We start from the raw sequence: 27,891 nt of genomic DNA on the forward strand, positions 1-27,891 counted from the left end.
CCTGCACAGCTCACTGATATATTATTTAAGTGCTTAGGTCAATACTAAGACTGCGACCAGCTGTGAATCAGCATTTTCTTCTGTTAAAACTGCAAAATGGGACAGAAGCTGGACTTCTGGCTACTGGGAGTCAGAAAGCTTTGACAGAGGCCACTTCTTTTTTGAACAAAATATAAAGACCTAGAAGACTGTGTGAAATTGCATAAGAACTCCAAGTTTCAACAAAAAATTCAATCACAAAAAATCCATGTCCAAAATAGCTATTTTACTTCAGAGAAGTGTACAGTAAATATTATGGAAACCATTATAATCATGAACCAAAACTGAAGTTTTGCTTTCTAAATTTATATATATGATGTTATGACATATAATTGCTAATTATAAGTGCAAAAATTATGAAGTAACAATTTCTGTTTGTTTCTAACAGAAGAATGACCAAGCATTTTGTGAAACTTCAGGAGAATTAATTAAAAAAAAAAAAAGAAGCAGGCAAGAATAATTTAGATATAAACCCATTTGGCCTAGTTAGCACTCACAGTTCTGTGTGCTGAATGTTAAAGTGTGTCACTCTGAAAAAGATTAACAGTGTAAAAAAGGGCCAGATCACAGCCACAGACAAGACGTATATGAAATAATGAAGTGATGACATTCTACTGCAAGGGCTTAGACTTCACATCTATACATGTAAGTAAACACTCTGCTCCAACAGATGCACTACCACTAGATGAATTTATCCTTAACAAGATCAGTGTTTACTGACTAGCTACAAAAATGAATCAAAGCAGCCCAATAACCACAGCAAAGAGATATGAGAGCTGACTTGAGAATGAATGAGCTCAGGCACCACATGCAGTTTAATGGTGCCAAACTGTGGCTGACTTCAGACATGCTCTGAGACCCTGCTTTGACTGTTAGCTGTGAAAAACCAAACAACTGAAACTGTGCAAGAATGAAGGATAGTGTCTTAAGAAATTATTATATTCCATGTCATTTTCCATACTGCAAGTACTAAGGAAGTGGTAAGACAAAACAGCAAGCAGATGCAGTCTTGCCCTTTGGATAAACTCTGACTTTCGCCCTGGACAAACAGATAACAAAATATGCAAACCATACCTGTATCAAGACTTAACAAGATAAAAGTATTTACTTCAAGTTAGTTTTACCTTAACTAAATCCTTTTTGTAACAGACTGACTATTCTGATTTCTCAGAGATGAAATACCAAGCCTAATACAGTTGAAACCCAAGTGTAGCAGTTCTAATTCTAGCTACTACACTCTATTACATTTTTATGAGATATACAGGAATATACATAATTCTGTATGGTATCAAATAAGAAGGTAAAAAGAATATCCCACTAAGCCATTCTAACTTGCCATTAAAAATGTTTTAATGGTTACAAGGCAAACATCATAATATACAATGTAATAATGGTGCTACTTCACATTTGCTCCCTTCCTGCCTATATAGATAACATATGAAAAGTCTACAGCTGATGAACTGATCTACTTGTTCAAAGTGTAGCATTATTTCCACACACACAGGACAACATCCACTCCCATTAATCAAGTGCCTTAGATAGGAAAATGAGATTGTGATAGAAAAGGAAACGTAAGTACTTAGAAGTACCTGGGAAAAGAACTGACACTAATAAAAAGTAGGAACTGAATTTACCACTGTTTTTATGTGAGCATTTGTCCTCTAACATCCACTAAAAATAGCTAAATTGGGATTTCAATTACAAAAATTTTGCTCATAAAGAGGTGCTCAAATGGTGAAACAATAATTACATAAAGCCACTTCAGATGTACAGAGCAAGCTCTTTCTAACACACCCATTAAAATTTTACTTTCACAGCAAATTAAACAAAACACTAATATACTTACCCACCCACAAAGCAGAGGATATAAAATGCAAAGTAAAATATAGCGAAGGGTCCAAAAGTTACTAGAAAAAGCACAAGGCCAAGACTTCCCCATCCCCATATGGAAAGACTGGTCTGTAAACAAGAACATACAGAAAAGGAATAGTTAATATTATATTCATACAACTTTAAGTCTCCAGAGCAATACTTGTACTTTCTATAATGTTGGATACATTTTAACCAGATACAAGCTCTGCTTGATGAAATAAAAAATTACCCTTGTTTTTAAGAGTATATTGCTATCAAATATGTCCCCCATTATATTGTGGGCCACTAAATCAGTTTAGCCAACATTAGAGCATTTTTCTTTCAAATAATGTTCCTTATCTCTTATTTCAGATAAAACTATCATCCTTTAAGGTGCCACCTTTTTCTTTTCTATTCTCCTTTAGTGCATTTTTTTTTCTTGAGATCCCTTCCTCCTCACTTCTTCCCCTATCCCCACCGTGAGAAAAGTTCTCCACCATCTCCTAGGAAAAAGCAGACTTTGTGATAGAACAGGAAGAGACAATACAGCCTTGTTTTATACATCTAAACATGTTATTTTCTACAACCAAGCAATACTGTTTCCTCCCTAGATCAAACAAGGTGCAAGACTAAAAAGGCATCTCTTTCTCCAGTCAAGCCACAGGCGGGTCAATGAGTGCACCGAATAACTGGCACAAGTATACTTCTCCACATAAATAAAAGGGAGGGAAACTTCAGCAACTGATATCTGGGCAGTGGAAGGGAGGCAAGGGTTGTTTGAAAAGCCCATGAAGAAGTTAAAGTCAGAGCACATGTGGGACTGGTGGGATTTTGGGGGTTGATGTCTGGCATAAATGCAGCAGGAAAAGCTCCACCTGCACTGGCAGCCACCAGGAGTACAAAAAAGCAGCAAGATTCCAGTTACAGGTTATAGTGTGAGTGCATTTACATATACTCATGTATACACATACATACTTGATCTATCTATCTATCTATATAGACACATGTGTGACTGTACATACCTGTACATACATGCATGGTAATCTAAAAAATCAAGGCAGTGAAAACCTGACTGATCTGAGCAACAACAGTTTTTAGACCATCACAATGCTGCAATGCAGTCAACAAAGCTTATATAAATTTAATTCAATCTAGTCTCTAGTTCAATATGGAAGGCATGCTTCAGCCAAGACCCAAGAGTGTGAAACACAACGATGACAAGTATTTATAGGCCACCCAAACTGTTCCAGCTCTTAGATTCTCAATATTTTTTTCTTGGTTGCTGCTGTTGTCTAATTTACACCTTTCCTAACAGTGATCAAATGATACCCTGATGGGAACTCAGAAAACTGTGTCAACAAGTAACACCAAGAAAGTATTTAAATAAACTCGTCTTGCAGTTTGACATTTAGAAAACAAACAGAGTTTGAACACCAGATTTGCAGAGAGCCCTTTTTTAGCTTTTAATATGAAGGAGCTACAACTCATTTCTCTCAAGGAACTATTTAGATTTCATCTTTTAACTTTAGGCATAGGATTAAAAAAAAACTTTTTCAAAAAAAAGTTTTTAAAATCCTATAGAGAATGAAAAAGAATACAAATTAAGGCTCCTATATAAAGCAGCTTTGATTATTTTTTGAGAGCAAGATAAAAAAGCAAAATCACAGCTCTGAGGAGACTTTCACAGATCTAAACTGTAATAATCAGAATTATTTAATTCTTCCTAGTTGAAAGTTTAATGGAACCTTGAGATGAAATTCTATTTTCTTCCTAGTTGATCTTTCTTAGGAGGAGATACGACTTGTACTGGCTTTGTTCTAAGTGTTTGAGGCTGGGAAAAATTAAACATACAAAAATGTAGATGAGTGTAATTAAAGTGCAGCAATTAAAAAAAATGCATTGCAAGTTATTAAATTCTCTTTAAGCTGAGGAATTGCTTCAAGAGATAATATAAACCACAAAATCCACACTACTAAAATCACAACCAAGTAGAAGACTTTGTTGTTTTGTTGATTCATATTAAGTAAATGCAGTAGATAATTGTGGCCTTCCAGTACATGAAGAGAGCCCATAAGAAAGAGAGAAACCATTCACAAGGGCATGTAGTGACAGAACAAGGGGGAATGGCTTCAAACAGAGACTAAGTTTAGATTAGATATAAGGTGATGGTGAGCACTGCTGAGTGCACTCTGGGCTGAGGCTGCCCAGAGAAGCTGTGGATGCCCCAGCCCTGAATGTGTTCAAGGCCAGGCTGGTTGGGGCTTTGAGCAGCCTGGTCTAGCAGAAAGTATTCCTGCTACATGGCAGGTAGTTGGAACTACATGATCTTTAAGGTTCCTTCCAACCCAAACCATTCTAGGACACACTATTTTTCTAGTTGAAAAAAAGAAACAAAAAACATGGCAAATGCAAGAATTAACTAAAACATGAGATCCCATTGCACATCTACGTTCAATACAAAAAGAAGATTCAGCATATTCATACCCTTAGAAATACATTTTAAAACTTCTGCAGAGCATTACAAGCATGATAAAGAAGATATGCACACAGACGATAGCATTTAATGATGGTCTTTTTATGTCAAAAACCATTATGCTTAATCACATCATTCAAAAAAGTTTAAGTTCTAAATATGGGATAAGCACTCTAAATGACTTAACTAGATGGATGTATAGTCAGGGTTGGATGAATGCATAATTAACAAAGAAAGCTCCATAACTCTAATAAATAAAACAGTGACCTTTTGTCCTACGCTCTAGTTTTGCAATTTAGCATATGGGTACAGAGATTCAAATCTCATTTGGTATTTTAATAGGATTTCTTAAAAATCGTACAACTTGGTACACTGCAGGAAGCACAACAGATATTGGCCCAATTCTTGTATATTCTAAGAAGTGCTTTATAGTCTTAAGGATTTTGAGACATTCAAAAGGATTAAATCATCAGGATGGTACCCTTTCTGCTGACTGTAAACAAAACTTTCCCTGACTCCACACATCTTGAAGGGACTTCAGCAGTAAGACTCCTAGGGAAAAAAAATGAAAACTTAAAAGTTCTTTATACATAACACCCAACTGTTTTTGAATAAAATGTTGCACAAATATGACTATACAGCTGGTCAGTATGAAAATAGTTCAGGTATTCAAATTCAAACCTCAGAGCTTATTTCCAAATCCTATTTATAATGTTAATTTTTAGAAGAGTTACAGATTTAGTAAAGCTCTGTTAGTCATACTAAAGTTAGTTGCAGGGTGAATGCTTATCACCCTTGACACAAAGAACAAACCAGTCTTCTGAAGAAACGGTGTGATTGCTGGTGCTTAAGTCACAGCTATCCAGACCCTTTAAAAGAAGCCGATCTGCCCTATATTGGCAGGGCAAACTTCCAAGCTGACCCAGCATAGTGCTGTTCACTGACTTTCAAGGGATTAGGGACAGTTACCTAAAGCCTGAAGAGATACACAGGCCTTAGTGCTGTGGTAGGCATGGTTGGGTATATACTGTGTGCATACACATGGGTAAAGGATGTTTATTCCATGTCAGCAGCTGCTCCACTTCAGCAGTTTTAGCCACTTTTGCTTACCACCACTAGAGATACTCTATGTTTGTCTCACCATCATCACTTCCTAGCTTTCAAGTTTAAGAATTTGCAAAGACTTCTGCAGAATATTACCAAGGCTATATATATATCTATATATATATATATATATATATATATATATATGTAATGGGTTAATGCAGCATTGTGGTCACAGACAGTAATTTTCTTTCCACAGTTGGAGTTGCTTCAGCAAAATAAACTGCAGTTGAAGTACAGGGGTGTCTGTAAGCTCCAACAGTACACTGCAGAGGCTCATCAGGTGTCAGAAAACATAAAAAGGTGAAAATTCATATGTGCTTGATTCAGCTTTTACAGCTAAAAAACCAGCCACCTCAATGACATCTGCTTGTCAGTTTTTTTTTTTAACTAGGTTTTGTTCATTTTCCACACTGAATGGTTTTTCCACAGTATACAGCCAAGTATTAAAAGTAGTACATAAAGAATTTGCTTTCTTATGCATATTTTCTTTTTCTTTCTTTAGTTTCTGCTTCCTAATCAAGGCAATATTTTGATGGTTAAAGCTGCATGCCATTATGGCTAGTAGTGCTGAGCTAAGACTGATTACATCACTTAACATGACTATTCAAACAGAAGTTTCTAGAAATTATTTATTCCAGAAACAAACAAAACTATGTCTTACTAAAAAGTACCTTCAACAGGTTTCTTATTTGCTTAATCCATCTGACAATCTTTCAGACCTTTGCCTCACACCCATTTTTAAGCAAGATCTTGGGTCTTGACATATCTTTCTCTAGAAATGATTCACCAAGGTAATATAAATTTGTTGTTTAGATTTGAGCTAGTGCTGTCAACTTTAGCTTGCAAGTGGCAGTGCTACCTTAGGTTTAGGGCAAAACAAGTGTTACTCCACCAGTTCAGATGACAGGTTCTTCCTAGCCCCCTCTGCCACTGAACAGAGGACAAGCATTTCCACTCATGCAGCTCTGGGTGCCACCACCCTCCTACTCCAGTGAGAAGCTCCTGTTCCAGGCATTTGTCTCTCTTCACAATTCCCACACACATTGGGTGGGAATTGTGGCTTCAAGTTTGGAGACACAGTTCGAATGCCATACAGGAAAGCAGGGCTCTGGAATCATCTGCTTGCCAATCTTATTAAAGGTGAGGCAGAAGACAATTTAAATCTTACATTAGCATCCAAAAGACTGATTCCACCTTGGAAGATTATAATTTGTGATTGTTTTCACATTTAATGGTCACAACAGAATAATCTGAGCTTTGAAAGAACAGCAACATTTAAAAACAAAAACATGTTTCTTGGCTCACAATTCTTTCACTCCTTTGGATCAAATTACATTTTTCCATTAATATTTTAAAAGTTACAGTAACTGACCTGTTTCTAACAGACACTGATAAACTATCTTTTGCCGTTTGGGTAGTTTAAATTATTAGGGGTTTTGGTTTTGTTTTTTTTTAATGCCTCTTCTGGGCTCACATTAAAAAACTTGTCAGGGATTGCATTTACAGTAGATGTCAAGTTTAATTTTGTTAATTCCACACATCTGCCTTTTAATTTGACTTCCATTTTGAGTGCAAATGGAACATGTTCACATATAAACCTTTCTATAATTAAGGTGAGTGTCACTTTTGTCAAGTGATTAAAAAGATTATTTTAGGTTTCAAATTACTGTCTCTTTCACTAGCATGACAAGTAAAATTGGAAAGCTGTACCAACCAGAGTGCTAATTTCAGTGCAATGAAATTGTTACACTACACCACTCAGAGAAATATTTAACAATTTTGAAATAAACCATTAACAACTTTGTAGTTACATTCTCCTATCTGCCAAAGTTAAAGCAATCACCTAAATTATATGTCAACATGGTTTTGACTTCTGCATATAATGATTTCCTAACAGCACTAAAGGTCTTTTTTAACCTTTTTCTTCTTATCCTTTTGCCCTTTTCCTTCCTTAGCCCAAAAAGGCAAAGAAAAAAAACACCCTAAACTCCACTCCTACTGCATACTATGGAAAAATAATTGTGGTGAATCTACACAATAACTTACTGCAGTACTCCTAAAGAAACTCTTGGGAATTAAAAAAAAATTTTAAAGGATTTTACATAGTCTATTTTGCTTTTATTGTTCTAAGTTTAGACTGTTTTGGGTTTTTTCCCAAAGAAAGCTTAAAATATACTTTAAAAATAAAGCATATAAATATACACTAAAATCTTTTAAATAAATAAAGAAGGAAATGTTAACTAATGTTAAGAGTTAAGAAGTTTGGCCAATGCAGTTTTTTCTAGATAAGTGTAGGATTCCCGCTGGTCCTTCATGGTTACAGAGGCTGGAATCTCTGCTGCAAGCAAGAGTCCATCTGTCCCCTCTCTACCTCACCTCCCCTTCTTCCCCTAACACACACTTTGGATGTCAAATGGCTTAATTACTTAACAGTTGCATTAATTCAAACACAATCATGTCTAACTGTTCTGAGTTTGGGTCTTCCTGCTGTTCCTCACACTGTGTGAAATAGCAAAGCTTTTGGGATCATTTTGCCCTACTCTCCCCTAGGCTATATTTAAGGCAGCCAACAGATTAGGCTCTAATGGATAGGTGACAATTTTTCATCTGTATTCACTATTACTGCAATTTTGCAGTTTTATTGCTGAAGCTCATTTTCAGAAGTGCAAACATTTAAATGAAAATACATGCTAACACTTTTGTTAAATATGCAACATTACACTGTGTAACTAGAAAGATTAAAAGTTATTGTGCACATTACTTAAATTTTACTATTTATCCAGAGAACAACAAATTCCCTTACTAAAACTTTACTGTTTGCAATAATCAGAATATTATTATACAACTTGTAATATAATTAAAAATAAAAACATTATGTTCCATATTTTGATACAACCGGGTTTTTTGCAAGAAAAAGACCAATTTTCTGTTTAACACTTACAGTTCTATAAGAAATGGTAAATATTTTCAGTGTCATATTTTCTTCTCAAGTGAACAGTCAAGAGTCAAGATTATTTTTTCTTCCTCTCTTACACCTGGTTTTGCCACCATTGCTCATCATTACATGAAATTCAGAAGCAAAATGTTTAATTTTGAACTGACCTTCATTTTACTACCCTTTATTTCCAGTGCTAACAGCTACTTTATTAAATAGCAGAAGTATCAGCAAGGGACAGAAAGTTTTGCTCATGTAACCTTTTCTTGAGTGGCCCAAGTACTTAACTTGCTCTGAAAAATAAAGAGGCTACCTTCACAGATACACACTCTTTCTGATAACATGCTTGCATCAAAACCCAGTCTGAATCATGTTCTAGTTAAAGGATATGGAATTTTGGTCAAATTTAAAAGAAGCACTTGAGCATCTTGGATAGCAATGGGAAATAAGAGATGCAAGCCCCAATTTCTGCTACTCTCTTGAATATAAAAGTGACATACTCAAACTCATCTTTAATACAAATTCCAAGAAAGTGATCTTTTTCCTTTGTAACAATCCATATTGACTTGTATCCAAGCTGATTTATTTATTTGGACAGAAAGCAAGGCAAAAAGATAAAAGCATTTTGGCTTCCCTTAGGTGATTGAAACAGGGCCAGGCTTGACAGGATTGCCTAAGGTGATCTAAAGTGAGAGAATAAAGTAATCCCTCTAACTCTATCTTGAATGCAAGCCAATGAGATAATCTAGACTGTTCTACATCCAGCCTCTGGATAAACAGATTATATCTACTTCAAGTTTTTCTGGTGCAAAATAGTGGCAAAGGGGAGAGAGGGGGAAGTCTCCAAAATCTTTAGCAGGTGAATAAAAGAAAGGTCTGTTCTCCTATATGGCTCAAAATAATGAGGTCACATGTGCTAAATCAAGAAACTGTTATTGAGTGTTTCATTTGTGACTACTGCTCAAGGAGCATCTTAAGCTTTTTACTTTCCTGCAGCAAGGAGTTATCTAAAAGTTCTTTTCACCTTTTTTTTTCCACTGCTAAAGAAACCTGATTCCACTGAAAGAACTTTAAGAATCATGAGCTTTGCTTTGAGAACAATTTCTACCACTCCAGCTTCTAATATTTATCTGTATGCAAATGTATCTGTATGCATTAAATGAGTTTCTCTCCACTAGAATCAGATCTAGTGGTTATCTCTTTATGATTCTAATAAACACATGCAGGCAGACCTCACAGATACTACAGAAACAATTGTATGGGACACATTTTTAAAAAGGTTTCTTCATACCTTAAGATCTAAGCTTTTGGAAGGTAGAGAAGAAATATCTTTAGTTCTAAGCTGTTCTTCCATAGTAGTGGTAATTTCAACTCAGCATCCCTTCTACCAAGCAATAAGCATCTGCCTACTCCTGGAACTTAAATCTCTGTTACACTTGCCCAATTTATACCATTACTAAAAAAATCATATAAAGATTATTTATATAAACACTATTTTGCACAGAGACTTCTTTTCAAAGGCTATGCATTATTGTCTATGATCTTTACAGGGAGAACAGAGTGGAAAAGGTGGGCTACAAGAGGTGTGATGAACAATGATTACTTCTCCTAAAATAAATTCATTCTTTTTTTTCTATAGAGATACCACACAATTTCATAGCAGTAGCTGTGTATAAAACAATTTGTGCAGTCTTAAATTGATAGAATCAACTCAAAAAAGAATAAATACAAAAAAGATGCACAATGATCCAGTTTCTGCTTTGGAAAATCTTGCTACCTTTAAACAACAATCCCACTATAACAGAAATGAAGTAAAAGCACACTGCTTTTGCAAATACAGAAGTGTCAAGGACATAAAGGTACAAAATAAGACAAATTATATAAAATTTGGAACATTTTAGAACTGCACATTGCAGCAGCAGTCATTGAACTTTATTGCTTTTCTTTTTCCTAAACAACTCATCACATGCAAACAGCAGACAACACCTTCACATTTTATACTGACAAAAATACTAAGATTTTTGTTTCTATCATTTGATGAATTGCTTGAAAGCAGCAATAAGCAAATAATTATTTTCAAGTAAATTCCTTAAAATCAGTAGTTTCTTCTAAACAGACTGATAAACCATACATTTCAATACATATCTGCAGGATGTGTGATTTCTTTTTTACTGAGAGTTAAACATTTTATATGTGTTTATACATATTTCACATATACACAAATATTATATATACACACACAAAATCCAGTACTGTGGTAAGTTTACTGCAGAAAGATTTAGTAATTAATTTCTGATCAACCTTTTAGTACTCTGGCTTCATCAGGCTCTAAAATTAGTCATCAAAGAGTTTTGTTAAGTTCTTTAACCCATTTGGTAATATTATGTTGCTATCTGCAGCAAAATTTTCAGCATTATTCCACTAAAGTTAACATGCAACTGCTTTGGTCGCAGTATTCTTTGACACTACATACAATTTAATACATCCCAAATACACAACATTCCTCATCTAGATGAAAAAGTTACTTTAAAAATACTAAGCTAAAAACATAACTTTAGAATATTTTTATTAAGGACTGTACTAAATATAAAGATTGACTCTACTTGCCTTATTAGGTCAGGTTATAAATCTGAAAGAAAGAAGAAGCCAATTCACATTATCTATCTTAATTGCTAGGAATCCTCCAATAACAAACATACTCAACAAGACTAAAAATTTATTTCCACATTGTCTCTAGACATAAAGGCTGTTGTCTCTAAATACAGTCATACCATCTATCCTTGCAGAATTATTTTGGCAAATGAAATATTGTGGTTAAAACATTTCTATTCTTTTTACTACCCCTAAAAAAAGTTTGTTGGGTTTTTTTTTGTTTGTTTTTTTTATTTACTAAAAAGGAGGAAAAAAGCTGTAAGCAATAATGCAGTGTTCATAAAGGAAAACCATGTTGAATTTCTCACCTGTAATGCAAAATGTCACATTTACTGAAGACAGTACTATAATTGCTATCATGGAATTAAAAAAAAACAAAACTTAACAGAAAGCCACCGTAAATGATTTCTCAAAGTGTATTGGCAGCCAAAGACCATCAGCAGGAAAGAAGGTCCAGGCCAAGAAAAAAGGAAAAATATGTGCCAGTCAGCATCACCTCAGTCCCTAAGAAGGTCATGAACAACCAAAAGATTTACCAAGTCCAAATCATGCCTGACCAACCCAAGTGGTTTCTATGATGAAACAAGTGATGCTGAGGACAAGGGTGGGGCCTTAGATGATGTGTACTTTGCCTTTAGGACAATATCCCACAGCTCCTAAATTAGCTATCACTAAATTGCTGAGGTACAGGCCAGATAAGCATATTAAAAGGTGAGTGAAAAATGCCAGATGCAAACACATGATCAGCAGTACAGAGTTCAGTGTGCAGCCAGTGACTAGGTGGGAACCTTCACGGATCAACAGAGGACTGATGACGCCTGAGCAATGTGCGTGATGTGACACAGTGAACTCTCAGTAAAAGGGTTCACAGCATCCTTTAGTGGGCGAGCACTCATTACACTGGAGGGTTCTGAGGTGTGTCAACAGGCTGGAGAAAGGGTCTGACAGGAACCTCATCAAGTTTAACAAGAATGAGCACAGGTTGGCATCCGGGGTGTACTAACCCTGGGCCACAATACAGCCTGAGGCCCACTCTCTGCGAAGCAGCTCTGCACAAAGACACCCCAGGTGGGCTGTAAGGTGAACACGAGCCAGCAGCATGCCATTGTAGCAAAGGTGGCCAACAGCATTCTACCCTCTGTCAGCAGAAGTGTCACCAGCAGAGACAGCAAAGTGAACCTTCCTCTCCATTTGGAACCATTCCTCTCCATCCCTGGAGTCCTGGGTCCAGTTTTGGTCTTCCTGTTACAATACAAATCCATCTGGAAACCAACGTACAAAATCCAATTCCACCATAAAGGATTTTGTGCTAAAATAAAATAAATATCTATATTATGAAGCCACATACTGGCTACACCTGCCACCAAGAGAAGGGTAGATTTAGAAAGCTTGTTAGTGCTTCCAATTAACATTCTGACCCCCTTTTATGTGACTGAGAAGTAACACCATTTTAAAGTATTACCTCCTCCCTCCTATCCCTGATGCTCACCTTTGTCTTTAAACATAAACAAGTAGTCTCTAGACTCTTACCACCAAAATAATAAAGGGCATCTACTGCCTAAACACTGGATTCTGAAGAAATAGCTACCAACAACTGTATTCACAGATTTTACTATTTTGGCAGATTTGTTTTGTTCTTTTAATTCCAAGACCTCAGTCAGTGCCAATATGGTGAACTAATTTTAGTTTGGAAATGATCACCCCTTCACTGTAACTGATTTCTTGTAAAAAATGTACTGATAGTTTCACAACAGTTCTTAAAACTATATAGTGCTTTTTAATCAGCATCATAATCTACAAGCTGGAAAATGAAACGGATACTAAAAATAGAACTCCAAAGATCAGAGTACGCACCACAAAGAATTTGTTGTCAGTACACAAATAACAAGTAGGATCCCAAAGTGTAAATATAGTCCATTTTTAAGAAACTTAAAAACACTGACAGAATACTAGCACCTTCCTTTGAAGATCGTGATGTTACTCCACTGTTTTCTTCAAAAGTTTAAATTTTATGCAGTTCTCTGAGTGCCACAGGTTTTCTCCAGTTATATAAATAAAATACAGAAAGTCTGATACAACCACTATTCACTACAAATTCCCAGTGGTCTCTCTAAGAGTACATCTGAACTCCTACAGGGCCAAATTTTGTATGAAGCATGCTTACTGGATGAAGACAAAATAACCATGGAAACAGCTGTTATACAAAGTGACGCAAACCTTTACAAAACTAGAGTAAGCCTAAAAACTTACTGTTCCTCTCAACTGTTTTTCTGGAGAGAATATCACACAGTTAGACAAAGTAAAGCAAGAGAAAGAGATCAGTTTGGTGTCAGCAAGTTTTCCAATAGTTCACAGTATACAAAAAATCTGCAACCTCTTTAATAAGCAGCTGATGCCTAACTCTTCACAGAATTGACAGTGCCAACACAGAAAATCAGCACTCCGATTTTGCTTTGAATCAGAGAAGGAGAAATTGTTTAAATATTACCGTCTTTTTCCAATGGGACAAATATAATGGGAATGCAATAGAAACAAATATAATCTCTCCCCTTCATGTATTTAATGTCCTCCTTTTCCAATACCTCCTCCAGTCTTTATTGTTTGCTTTACATGCTTGGTTTCCAAAGATGTTTGGCTCCCCATCCCTTTCAGGAAGGCTTGCTCACTCCATCAATCTCCTTCACAGTCCTCTCTGCACTTTTGCCTTTCCCTTAACACCGTTACTGAGAAAACTGCTGTTTGTTGCCTGCACAACCCTGAGAAACTCCACAGGTTTTATTCAGTGGTTTGCTACAGAACGCTGCTGGCAGCACTGCAGGTAAGTGTAAGTAGAGTGAAGCCTCCTACGACTTCTTCCAAGACGCCTCCATGACCTCTGTCCATCTGGCCTCTCTGTGGAAGCAAAGAGCCTGTTGAGTATCCTAGATGAATCTTCTAGCCTCAAGTAGTCATCATCTTCTTTGTACAAAATCCGGGCCCAGAATCAGCATGTCAACTATTTCCTGGATATCTCCCAGGTTCACATACTACCTCTCCCACGAAGACACAGAAGAGGGAAAGGAAGTGTGAATACCTACAAATAACATTTATATAAAGGGACAGTTTTTTGAACTTGCTGGAATACTTCATTCTCATACATAAGGGCATGGAATATTTCCAACAAATTTCAATGAATTCAGAGAGGAAGGAAACCACAGAAATGGCACATCAACTCTTGCCACTTCAAGATTATAGACTGAAACTAATTATAGACCAAACTAATTGAGTCATTTGAATATCCAGCTCCCAGGGCAAGTTTAGAGAAGATATCTAAAAACTTCAATCATTGTCACATGGCCAAGAACAAAAAAAGAAACCTAGCTGGAACTACCAAACCCTATTTGTAATTTTTTCTGGAGGCAGAAACACGTTAAGAAGTCACAGAAGGGACAGTGTTTTCAAAAGAACAGGAATTATTTTGGGTATTCACTCATTTTAGATCTGCACAGAAGGAAATGCAGACTGATACTATGCACTTCCTGAGCACCAAACTATGCAGCTGTTGATTTGGCAACTTATTCTGTGTTCCCACCCTCATATCCCTCCACAAGACTGGTTCACCAAGGCAAAAGAATTCTTCATGCAGTTGCTACTTAGCTGCTAGACCTGAAACAAGAAGCTGTCAGACCAGCTTGTGTCTGGTGGAGGGGAGAAAACCACTTAGGAGCAGCCAAACTAGATCCAGTGAAGTCAAACATGAAATGGCACTCCTAGCATCTTAAATACCTTTATGCATGGATGATATCTAAAGAAAAAATATATGGCCATCCCAGTGACAGCAGCAGGAAAACAAAAATATATAAAGAAAATAATAAAGAAGAGGGAAATACATGAGTAAAACAAAAGAACAAACAAAAGAAGAATGACACGGACAGCAAGGTGAAAGCATTCATAGACCAACCCAGGGACACAACTCTACACAGAAACAATGCAGCTACTTTTATCACTGGAAAACAAAGAAAAAACATTTGGTATAATGCATCAAAAAAACAGAAAATAAGGGAAATTAGAGTTTTGGGCAATTCTCTAGAAATCTAGAGAGAAAAATAAGAAGACTGCAAGCATCATGTTATATTTAGATTGTTAAGAGAGAAAAAATATTTCAAACAAAAAAGGTGCCAGTAAAATAAAGCACAATTAAAAGAAACAGTGATTGGCAACAGTAAACCATCATTAATTGGAGAATTAAATAAAGGAAAATATCCAATAAAGTAATTTAAGAGCTTAGAAACATTCATAGGCACATTGTTTGCTGTTGGTGTCACTATTGCTAATTCATAATCTTAAGAATTTTTAAGAAGCTGCAGTAGAGCAACTGCCAACTGAAAAACAGACCAGTACCATTTGAAGTCCAGACCTTAAAAACAAGTTAAAGAAATAAACATTTTTTTTTCAAAGTTTTAAGCACACATGCAAGTCAAGCATGAAGCACTAAAGAAGAAATTAAGTACATAGTTGTAAGACCATAAAGCAAGGTACCAGTATTAAGTGCTTGTATACACAAAGTAAGGACAAATTATTTTAAGCACACCTACTGCACTCTATTAAATTCAGAAAAAATACTGACTGTGAAGAGAAAAGCTTTGGTAAATGTGAAAATTTTAAATAAAACCTTATTCTCCTAGCCTAATGTTATAAGTAAGTAACTTCTTATCAAAACAATAAAAATTATATTCACAGAAACCAATTTGTTCTCCACAAGATTTTTTAAATTTTATAGAAGAAATAAACAAGCATAAAAAGTAATTACCATTTCATTATATGTACCATCAAATTAGATTTGTAATTCAGGCATTAAATTACAAGATTTAAACTTCCACAGTATATGATTTTGCTTTACAAAGTTAATGAAATTTCCATTTGTTAGCATTATGATCAAAAATACTCATTTGAGTATATAAACTGTTAAAAAAAGTATTTTTAAGTATTTTTCTTCCAAGTATGTTAAAAGAGGTTGGATACCTCAATCCCCAATAGATTTCATTAAAAATTAAGGTATCTATCAGTAACAAATATACCAAGATATACTGGGGGACGGGGGAACAGAACTACAACCACTTGCATAGATTTTTAGAAAAAAAATAAAAATATAAATACAGATGTGATTTGAAGGACAAAGACGTCCTACAGTGAATAAGGAATATATATAATTTTTACTGATCCCATTATTTTCAAGGTATCACAAAAAATCATTACAAGGCTTCAGAAAAGTAAGCTGATGGAACAGTATGAAACACCACAGCCTTTGGGGAAACTCAACCTAAACAAAGTTTTGATTTATTGTAATAGACATGGAATGTAAAGGTTTAAGCGGGCCTCACAAAGGAGAAAAGACTCCAGACTCAGAGATATCTCAGCCTGCATCAGCCATTGTTGGAACAGCAGCAGGGCAACAAGCAAGGCTCCCTCATCTCTCCAAGTCAGGCAGTTCCAAGACCATTGTGACAATCAGCAAGACTTCAAAGCAATCACTCTTCCTACAGTAACACAGGTTGCACGCTTGTTTCCCAAGGCACGTACATCACCAGATTTTCAACTCATCCATGCAGTCTGGAATGCCAAATTCTGAATAAGGGGTGACTGGGAAAACCATACACATTTGTTCCCCATTGCTTTCAGTATCACTTAAGAGGTATGTGAGAAATCATTCCAAGTCTGAGGCACTGTTTCATAATCAGCTGGACAGCTGCTGGAAGAATTTTGCTATTCTAGATTATTTTCTACTTGGCCTTGTATAAAAGCGCTGACTGGAAGAGTGGAAATGCGGGGTGCCCTACAGGATATGTAGCAATTCAAACTTCCTGCTCAAGTTCATTCCCTCATATCACAAGAGATAGCCTAACCTGCACTGCCTTAGAGGCACCAGCAGAAGTGCTGAGTAGTCATTCCCTAGAATTGCAAAAATATACTGATGAACAAGAATCTTACAATAATGACAGCTCTGAAATCAAAACATTCCAACACAAACAGATGTGATTAAAATAGAACCAGGATCACCCCCTTCCTCTAAAAAGCATGAGATTAAGGGAAGAACTGCAAAGGAATAGACATAAAAGATTAAAAAATAACATTCTAACAAAAGCAAACTGCATTTAAGCAGTTAATACTCTTCAAAGCTTGTTCCCAAACTTACGAACGCTCTTGGAAAGAAAATGCTCATAGCTCATCCTCCTACTCAGAACTCCAACCACAATGGGATACTGAATTAAGCATTTCAGACATCAATGGTACTTGTGAACTTTTAATTAGGCCATATGAGCCCTCACATGAACAAACACAGTGCTATTTCTACCTGTGAAATAAAGAAAAAGTTCTTGAAATTTATTATTTCTAATTATCAAAAAATCCTTCCAAGTGAAGTTGAAGAAAGGACGTCATACAAGCCATCTGATGCATGAAGGGATTTAATGGGATTCAAGCCAGCAGAGATGATTTTATTTTCATCTCCTGCTGGCAACTAGTGGACTGACAAACTGGTGAGGTTCAAATCAAATTAGTCTTGTGCTCACTGTCTGAGAAAATAGGCAAAACAGCAGGACTGAAAAGATTTCAGTGTCACTGGTAAAAAAGCTTCAAAATAAACTACTGTACTAACCAACGTGGTCAAATTCCATATTCCATGCTAGGAAATCACAAATTTTTCATAACATCCCACTTGAAAAAAACTAGTTAAAAAATTGGTGGGACTTTTTAAATATTTGTAAAATGTCAATGTTAGAATATAGCAATAAATTTGGCTCACACTATTTTAACTGCAACACTGAGATCCCATCTCATTCAACACAGAACACAAAGTCAATTAACATTAGAACTTCTTCAGAAATCCATCTCTACTCTCTCAGAATTTTACAGCCATTCCTGTTTTAGAGCAATAATATTCTTTAACAGATCCTCTACACCTGTGACAGAGTAGGAATTGACTTCTTGTCCAAAACAAATGGTAGTTATAAAAGGAGTTCCCCTGGCTGAACATATCAATTATCTGTGCTTACTCACAGTACAAACACACATTTCACCTCAAACTTGTAAATCACCATCATGCCATCATCATTTTGAGGTGTGATCCCATAGAAATTATGTAAACAAGGCTAGAGTGCTCTTATTCAAACTAGTCAATATGTTTACATCATGAAATAATGCCTTATTTTATTAATTCAGTAATCAGAGGATCGGGCCTAAGCTTACAATGCCTTGTACTTCTTGAAGCTTCTCTCTCACACAACTGCAAGTGCCAACTGCAACTGATTTTGCTATCATTCCAGCCTTGGTATTCTCAACCAAGCAGTGGGGAAACTTGCTAGTGAGACTGCTAAATATTAATCCTTCCACCATTGCAAATAACTTAGATACAGTATCAATGACTTCTCTTTTCTAATAATAGCAATTCTCCCAATGCTAGCTCAAAGAAAACATGCTTTGTCATCTTTGTAAGGGTGGGGAGAAGACGACAAACATATTTAAGAGAGATAATTCCCTAGAGTGAAACCAGACAGAGGAAATCAACACTTAGAGCTCCTTCAGCTACCTAACCCAACAAGCTATTACTATTTTTGTTGAAGTAAGGAACTTCATGCTTTTCTTCTTCCATGCTCTTTTGGGGAATGGTCCAGACTGACATTTTAGAGTTGTTGCAGAACTCTGCATTCAGTCTCAGCAGTTTAGGCCCAAGTGTACACTAAGAATAGTCCTGAGTGTTTAGACACTGTTTTACTAGTAGCCAGCAAAATATTTAAAAGCAAGTACTTAGGAATATATGATAACTGTTCTTTGCAAAAGGTTAGTTTTCTTAATTTTATCATTTCTCAGATACTTTCAACTGACACTTCATAAATTATAGTTATTAAAAGAGGTCTAATAGGAACAATTAGGGACAAAACACAGACCAGCTGTAGGGGAAACCTCATTGACAGAAAATACTGAAGGAGAAAGAGGTATTTTACCTCCCAAGGGCTTGCAGCTAATGCTCCGACTAGATCTCATCTAGCAAAACACTGGCACTAAAGAAAGCCCCAGCACACATGTTCTACAAAAGGACAGAAAATTTATTTATTTCAGCATCCTGGTAAATGTCTACACATCCTACTACCAGGGGAACATAGCTCAGACACATAAAGCACCAGAGCAATCTGCCACTGACATGTAACAAGGAACAGAAAAAGTTAAGGCTACAGTACATCAAGCAGTTAACTGTGTTCTGCCTCTTTCAGATCTGTACTAATATACTTTACAATGTGCTACTGTTGCAGAAGGGCTAATTCACTATTATTCTAGAGCAAGTTAAGCTGCTGAGTCAACCTCTATTCTTAAAAATCAGGCTAATTGCTTGGTTTTGCCCAGAAACAGTTCTCAATGGCTAGTAGTTAACAAAATTTAACCAAAAAAAGAAAAGGTTGTTAAACGTCTCTTATAAACAAAATGTAGATCGTTTAATGGAAAGGAAATACTACATGTAGTTAGTGAATTATCTTAATCAGTTGCAATAACAAGAAATACCAACATGTCAGAGCTCATTTAGTATGGCATATTCTTAGTTGTGGATAAGAAAAAAAGTCAAATTTCAAAAACCTTCTCAACTGTCACTAGTACTGCAACAAGTTACTCTTGCTAAGCTGAGAATTAAGTTGTCAAAAATTTAGCTGCTGATAAATTCTGAAGTCCTCCCTAAGCATCTCAAAGTAGTTTAATGAGGAGGAAAAAAAAGGAACCTACTTCTCGGCTGAGATAAAGTGCCCTCTTCAGAGACAACACAGCCTGCAAATGCAGACAGCACAGACCATCAATTTGAAAGGCATCTAAAACTTCTTGTAAATTAAGTCAAAATCCTACTGAATGTTTGGTCCATCAGAATTTAAGACACTACTGACCACCAAGAGCCAGAGCTGTAAAACACCAACTGCTTCCCAAAGCTTCTTGTCCAAAAAGACAAGAGAAAGACCATTGCAACTTGTGTCTGTCATGGCCCCTCCAGATGAGAAAGTGCTGAGGCAGTAAGTCACATGGGAACAGGCCACAGGGGCCTGGAAAGCAGAGGAGGCATCTGATGAACAAGAAAAAGGGAACAAGTGAAAAGGCACGGAATGGCCAACACAACAGACTAGGGAAATGATCATCACAGCAGGACTCTAAACACATGCCGACAGAATGCATTCAACATTACTGCAGAAATAAGTTTTATGGTGAAAAATTTGGAAATGCCATTTGCCAGTTAGGTAAAAAAATATGTGTGCTTGGCATCCAACAGCATGGGTTTTGAATGCAACTAAAATAAGATGGGCAGAAAGGGCCAAATAAAAAACATGCAGAGTATTTTTTTTCCTGACAGGAAGTGTGATCTTCCCCTGAAATTACTGATTACAAAGTCCTAATCCTAACTGCATTCACACAAAACTGAAATGAATCTGCTGGGGTCTGCATATACCAATACAGTCAAAGGATGTAGGAAACTGACCTTGAAAAACTCAACATTATGTTACTGCATGATAACAATACATGCAAAAACCAATCTGCCCTTCCTTCATTCTTAAACATATTTAAGAAAAAATATTTTCTTTATTGGTAAGTTATAGAACTAGCAGTTATAGTAGGGGAAGTGGATCTAAATTTTGATGACTAAAAACAAAATTACAGTGATTCTGGCCACTCTAGACAGTAACAAAATTGAAAAGGCCATAAATATCCAGCACAAAAACTAGCGCAGTTTTTGTTTCTAATGTCAGTTCACCCTACAGTCAATCCCAGTTCTCATACAGAAAGAAACCATAAAGCAGTAGACTTGAAACAATATGCATATTCCTCCAAAGTGTGGTACGGGTTCATGGGTGCAACTGTGCACAGCTTCCCCAGGCTGTTGTAGCTACCAAGTCATCATTGGAACACCCAGAAAAGCTCACAGGGAAAAGACTCCTCCAGTCCACCTTAGGTGGGCATTTCTGACAGCCTAAAGAACTCCCCACAACTGCTTTTCAGGCAGGCAAGGCCTGAACTTTTGCTAGACTCCCTTAATATTTAAATTCATCTCAAGACTGGAACACTTCACCTTGAAGCATCTACAAGCAACATATGTACAGGAACTAGAAGAAGGGAACATCAGAACCCGCTCCTCCTTGACACCAAGGATAAGTGTCGTAACTGGTCATCACACATGAAATCACTAAGCTTTATCTCAAAAAGCCAATGGATTGTCATCCACACCGCTATTCACAGAATTTCAACACTGTTAAAAAAAAAGAAAATTCAGTTCCAAGATAACATGTCTTGGACGGCACACACAGCCAAAAGGAACAAACAGTCCAGTAGGAGGCACCGACCCAGAACGTTCTATGCTGCCCTTAAAATAATCTAAATTACTATGGCTAAGAGTCATAGACATCACACTCACCAACTCTCTTTAATGCAGCTTATTAATCCTGACCACCTACCAAATACCCTCAATTCAAAAATAGGTCATATATTTTTACAGGTTTAACTCATTCTGCAAATTTTACCCTCCTGGGGATATCTGGCTCTACAGAACTGCTTTCAGAGCACCCTAAAACTTTGAACTGATGCAAATTAAAACATGGAACACACTGCTTAATATCATTCAGGAAAGTAAAGCTGAAAGGTTCAGGTGTTGGAAAGCAAGCCTTTACCCTGCAAGACTTAAGACAACTCACTTTTGGATGAATAACCTCCAATGTAGAATAACATGACAAACATAAAACATGGGTATCAGAGTCATTGTATTGCAGAAGTATCTGCACTCAGGACACCTTGCTGACATTAAAAATAGAAAATCAATTGCTCTTTGTAGACAAAACAGAATACGGGTAAAGTCTAATTTCCAGTAACTGGAAAGCACTGCCAGATTCCACCTTTTAGAATGCCTTTGGACACAGCAGACATTTATAGCCCACGCTGATCCTCAAATACCTGCCTGCCTCACAGCCCAGCTGCTTCGGGACAGAAACCCTCCACCAGGCAGAGGTGAACCGGGGCACGCAACTTCTAAGGATTACCTACTGACACAAACTCCTGCAAGCACAGCCGAACCGCTCCGCTTAAGCCCTCCAAGAAAACAAACACGGAGCCTTTACGAAGCCACCGCGGAGAAGGAGGCCAGAGGGGCTGAAGCCGGAGCGGGGCCCAGGCGGGGACACCTCCCCGGCGCGGCCCAGGGCCGAGGCGGGCTCCCCCTCACCAGGTGCGCTGCGCTCCGCTCCTTCAGACACGGGCCCGCCGCGGGGGCGCGGCCCCGCGGGCCCTCTCCGGACAGCGCAGCCCGGCCGTCTGCGGACCGCGTCGGAACACGGACCGGGCCCAGCCGCCGCACGGAGCGGGCACGGCGGACCGGGCTCTGCCGGGGAGCCAGAGCGCCCCGCTCCCGTGCCGCCCTGCCGGGACAAGACGGAGGCTGATAAGAGGGGCCCGGCACTGCCCTGGGCGAGCCGGCCAGCGGCTCTGCCCTCCGCGGCCAAGGGGAAAACTGCCAGCCGCCGAGACAACTCGGAGGCCCCGGCGGAGGGCTGAGCCACGGCGCTGAGCGCCCGGGCGGACAGCGAGCCACTCCCCGCGCTCCCGCACCTCCTCGGCAGCGCTCTTACCTCTGTTAACATTATTACCCCGCTGCGCTGCGGCGGCGCCTCGGCGGCTCTAGCCCCGCAGCATGGTGAAGCCTGGCGGCCGCGCGGAAAGCTACCCCGCACCCCGCGGGGAGGGGAGGCGAGGCGAGCGCCGCCAGCCCCCGCCGCCGCCCCGCTCAGCGCCGGCCCGCCGGCCCCGGCCCCGCTGCCGCCCTCGCAGCCCGGTCCGGAGCGGCCGCCATCTTGGGACGGCTACGTGCCCCGCCGCCCCGCCCCGCCCGCCCAGCGGGGCCGCGGGACCGCCCCTGCCGGGGCCGGCGCTCCGCTCCGCTCTGCTCCGCGCCTGGCCTGGCCCGCGCTGCGCCTGCCCGGCGCCAGCGGCACCGCCACCACCGGCCCTTGGCGGGGTCCGGCCGCAAGGCACGGAGCTCGAAACTGCGGGTCGGGTTTTTTTCCCTCTCTCCCTTGGTGTGACCTGTCTTAGAGCTCTTCGGTGTCAGGCAACTGTGCTGCGGACGCTAATCGAAATATTTTGTTAAATTTCTGACCAAGCAGCGCATCTCTCATCCCCCAGTGACGTGTGCGGCGCTGCGCGTCTTTCCCTGTTCTAGATGCTAAGGAAGAGCGCATGTCTTATCTAGAGCACAAGTCCTTTGGGAAGCGGCTGAGGGAGCTGGGGTTGTTTAGCCTGGAGAAAAGGAGAGTCAGGGGTGACCTTATTGCTCTCTACAAGTGCCTGAAAGGAGGCTGTAACCCGGCCGGGGTCTCTTCTCCCAGGCAACCAGCGACAGGGCGGGAGGACACAGTCTTGAGCTGCACCAGGGGAGGTTTAGGTTGGATATTCGGAAGAATTTCTTCTCGAACATGTGCTTAGGTGTTGGAGTGGGCCGCCCAGGGAGGTGGTGGAGTCACTGTTCCTGGAGGTATTTAAGGAAAGGCTGGATGTGGCACTCAGTGTCATGGTCTACTGGATCGATCGTTTGGACTCGACGATCTCAGGTCTTTTCCAAGCTCAATGATTTTGTGAAAGAAATTTATATAGCCTGTTACCTACTCTATTGTTAAGTAATGGCACAAATTATGGAACAGAAACACATCTCCTCAGAAACAGAGCCATGTCTGCCCCAACTCAGAGAACACTGGGGTGATGTGTCCCCACAGCTTAGTATTTGAATACACAGAAATATTCCTGTCTGAAACTTGCTCTTCCTTTAAGCACAGTCCTGTGGGCTTTTCTTTGTGTGCTTGCTTTTTCACTAGACTTTGGGTTACACAGTTAACCTTGGGTGCATTAGGAGAGTAGGAGCAAGATGGGATTTTTTTCCTGCATTGCCAGTAACAACATGCACACCAAAGAAATAGTAATGGTTTGCAGGAAAGATGGAGGAAAAACAACACTACTATTTTAATGTGAAGAAAACCAACCTTCTTCAATTACAGTGTTTTTTCTCCCACAATAAAAGCAGAATGTGTTTTCTTGTAGAAAATGTGAAGGGCATTAAGCAGTTCTTAAGGCTGATGGGTTTTGCAGAAGTTCTGTAATTTTCCCAGGTATTGTTAAATACTTAACATTTCAAGGTTGACCACTTCTTAGTTTTATTTGTGAGTATTACGGAGTTTCATTTTTACTCATACAGCTGTTTTTCCCCTGTTAGAGACCCATTTGTTAGTCATGTGAAGCAAAAAGAGAAAACTCTTGATACTAATAATTGTTTATTTGCCTTTTATAGATAATAAAAATAATAAGTTTTCTAAGTGTCTAATAAGCTTTTTACTTCAGAGTCTGTAATTTTGAATGTTACATGTTAGCAGTACTCTTTCCCCCAAGCTGATCCCTCGGGGAAAATCCAAGTCTTACAGCACACACAACTCTACTTTAAACCATAGGCTTGGCAATAACAGCGCCATGCCGAGATCTTGCACTTGGTATTTCACCACCTTGATAAATTAAAAATTGTTCAAAACCATTGAGAAATGGGAGTTGTGAAATACAAATTCCAGTGTATTTCTTTGGTCCCCTAAAATTGTGTAGGTGCTTATTTGGCTGATGTATATGTACACAACTAGGATCCATATTTGTGGCTTTTACTGTGCTTCAAGTCAAGCAAATAATGCCCTGTGCTCACATCTGTGCTACTGGAGATCCTGAAGGTACCCATGAAATAGCAGAGTGATCAGTAAATGATCAGTAGTGTGTAATTATGAAAAAACTTCAGTGCATACTTAGGTAGCAGGAAATAGAATGAAAATTCTTAAAGCACCTACTGCTTGACATGTCATTGAGTCAATAAATATGTCCTTTGGGCAAGGCACAGTATCATAAACTGATAAGATAAATTACCTATTTCATAAAATGTAAGGGTTAAGCAGGATGTAAAAAATCTCATAATATTGATGAATATATATAAATAATAGTGATTGAACCAAGGTAATAGCCTAGAAAAACAAACTTTCTAGGCACTGTATCTCTTTACCTTGTGCATTTAGGTATAGCAGTTCAGGTTATCAAAATAAATAATCCCTTTTGAAAACTTACTGCAAGGATGTATATATCCTGAGTGCGCTGATGGAAAAGAAGAGCAAATCTTACACAAATCTCCCAGCAAAATGAAGTCCTAATTAATACTTTGTACTTGATTTTGCCCCTACTTCTGCTTGGAATTTGGCAGCCCAACAGCATAATAGTCTGGGAAGCACCTTCTGTTCTTGCACTGCTGGAATAAACCTTCCAGTACTTCTGCTGAAAACTGTTATCTGATTTAACAGCAATCAGCACAACCTTAATACTGTTCCAAATTGTTACTAATGCTAGAATCCATTGTTCTAATTTTTGGTCAATACATCTCAACTTCAAAAGGGAAAGGCAGTGTGTAATTGCAACAGCAAGGAGTGAGGCTGTGAGGAAGGACTGAACCACATAGACTCAAGGCAGATGAAGAAGCAGCCTTATAAAGGAGAGGTGAGAAGGAGCAGCAGCTTAGAACAGGATGATATCAGGGAATTCTTGAAAAACTGCTGGGATGAAGAGAAAACAAACGAGCAGTTATGTTGCCAGTTCCCATTCTTATAATAAACTGAAAAAATGTACTTTTTTTTTTTTCCTTAGGAAGGAGGGTGTTTCTAAATTAGTGTGAGCAGGTCTAGAAATGAAGCTTCAACAGAGACAGAAAGAATTATCAGTGGTAGGCCAGAAGCACTAGAACACTTGTTTCCCTGAGCCCATCTTCCAGTGACAATAATTCCAACAGACTTGATGAGTCATCCGTAAGAGAGTTTTATCCATGTCATCCTTTTGTGTTTATTACACACAGCTCAGGACAGGCACTGCAACAAGCCAACATTTTACCAGCAGCAGGGTAACCACATTAGCACCAGACTCATCCAGGCAGAGCAGCACACACCTTATTTTTCATGTCACTTCCACAAGCCCACAAGCACGCTGTGAAGTACTGTGTTAGGGCAAGTATTTATATCTGCAGTCAAAGGCAAACTTGGCAGAAAGTGTTTGCACTCAGTCCTTAAAATACAGAGTTTTTTTCTCATAGACCTAGACAAATGCTTAGCTCATCTGGAAGGAGTACCTGAAAGCTGATGGCTGTGAATACCTTCATAGTTATAAAACAACTCTGACCTGTTGCCAAACATCTCAGTGTTCTTTGCAGTCATTACAGTTTTCACTACAAGCTAAAGGAGTGGTCTGATGCTCTAGATCCACATTTTGAAATCCCATGGAGGACGTTGGGAGCCATGGGGCTGCCTACTGAAATGATGATGAATGCAGCATTAAAATCTGAAATACAGAGATAGCACCTTCAGGCTCTACATCCAGAAGTTTATGAAGATTTTGAAAAGTAAAGCATAGAAAGTGCACTAAGTAAAGAGACAAAAATATAGTCATGAGGGGGAGAACACGACACGCACAGAAGCAGAGGCATAAGCAGGATTTAGCAATAAAAGAGCAACTGTGCCAACTTGCAGCAAAGCACAAAGGAGTGCAAATTATTTTCCAGCCCTGAAAGGAGGGCAGTTCCACAACCTAAATAACTGTTAGCTCACCAGCTTATGAAAAATGAAATTGGTGACCTAATTGCCATCATGATAACCTCTGAAAGAGCAGTAGCCTGCATTTGGAGAGTAAAAGGATGTGTTGTCATGACCTGTACAAGAAAACAAGTGAAGACAGGGAAAGGGGAAACTACAGGCAGGGTTGTGGGAGGGACAGACTGAAAGAACAACAGACTGATTTTGCTTTGCAAAGCAGTTTTATGGAAGTGGCTATAAGACTGTTTCTAACATCAGTAAGCCTGAACTTCTGTACCTTTCTTTAAAATCTAGAAAAATCTTTTACAGAATTATTTCTGAATGCTGTAATTAATTCTGATTGTCCATAACAACTGATGCAAACCAAAGTTTGGCTTCTGTTCTCTTGTTCTGCTTGTACCTCAGGCTGGCAGTATGGTTAGAGTTTGCATCGGGTTGTTCAGTTTGGGATTCACTCTTTTTGTTGGAGGAGAAGGTGAGCTGGAGGAGATCTGAAGAATTTGTAGTCATTAAATATTTCAAGTGTTAACTCTTAACTGTTTAAGTGCATTTCTCTGTGATTGCATTCCATTCCATTTCAAATAAGGTCACATGACCCTGAAAGTCTACATAGCAACATGATTGAAAGGGGAACTCAAAGTATCTTTTAAGTGCAAAATTTGAATATTCTGTTATTTCAGCATGTTGCCAATTCTAAGCTCTTTGGTCTGAGTGGCCTGATCAGAAGTTTTGTTTCTGGTCAGGATTAGAGCTGCATAATTTCCAATTAAATATCTCCTTCACTTTAAGCTTTTTCATCATTCACCTGAGATGCAGCACAGACAGAAGATGCAAGGGTGTATGTGAAAGGGCCACTTGAAGCAATACGATGTTGAGCATTAGATAAATAATTACTGAAGAAGCATCAGCTTTAATTGCTGCTTCATCCTTTGCAATAAGGATACAATATCTCCCCAATGTTCATCTTCTCAGAATTGTTTACAGGAGGCTGAAATTTCTTTTCAAGCTTTTGCCAGCTTACGTCTTTGCTATAGTGAACATTTTGTATTCAAGCAGCTTTCTGCAGCTAGACAGACTAGACAGACATTGTTTGCCTTAGCATCTTAATCCTAGTTGTCTAAGTAAGTATTAGAATAAAGATAAGCTATATTTTTAATACAAAGAGAACTTTCAAAATTATGGTGTCTCTTTCA

The 27,891-nt window shown here is 38.5% G+C and overlaps 1 protein-coding gene across 2 annotated transcripts in view; it reads right to left on the reverse strand.

Annotated features, from left to right (window-relative positions):
* Positions 1-22,804, reverse strand: part of SNX13 (sorting nexin 13) — a 65,402-nt gene extending 42,598 nt beyond the window's left edge. Inside the window, exons 1-2 of one of the 2 annotated variants that reach the window (XM_066554127.1) lie at positions 22,679-22,804; positions 1,886-1,998 (exon numbers count right to left, since the gene is read on the reverse strand). In XM_066554127.1, coding sequence (XP_066410224.1) covers positions 1,886-1,998; positions 22,679-22,690 — 125 coding nt within the window. In that variant the 5' untranslated portion in view covers positions 22,691-22,804. The remainder of the gene's footprint in view (positions 1-1,885; positions 1,999-22,678) is intronic. The other variant, XM_066554118.1, reaches the window with a different exon arrangement.
* Positions 22,805-27,891: the final 5,087 nt, after the last annotated feature.

The sequence above is a fragment of the Molothrus aeneus genome, chromosome 1 (assembly GCF_037042795.1).
Source record: "Molothrus aeneus isolate 106 chromosome 1, BPBGC_Maene_1.0, whole genome shotgun sequence".
In the NCBI taxonomy this organism is placed as follows: Eukaryota; Metazoa; Chordata; class Aves; order Passeriformes; family Icteridae; genus Molothrus; species Molothrus aeneus.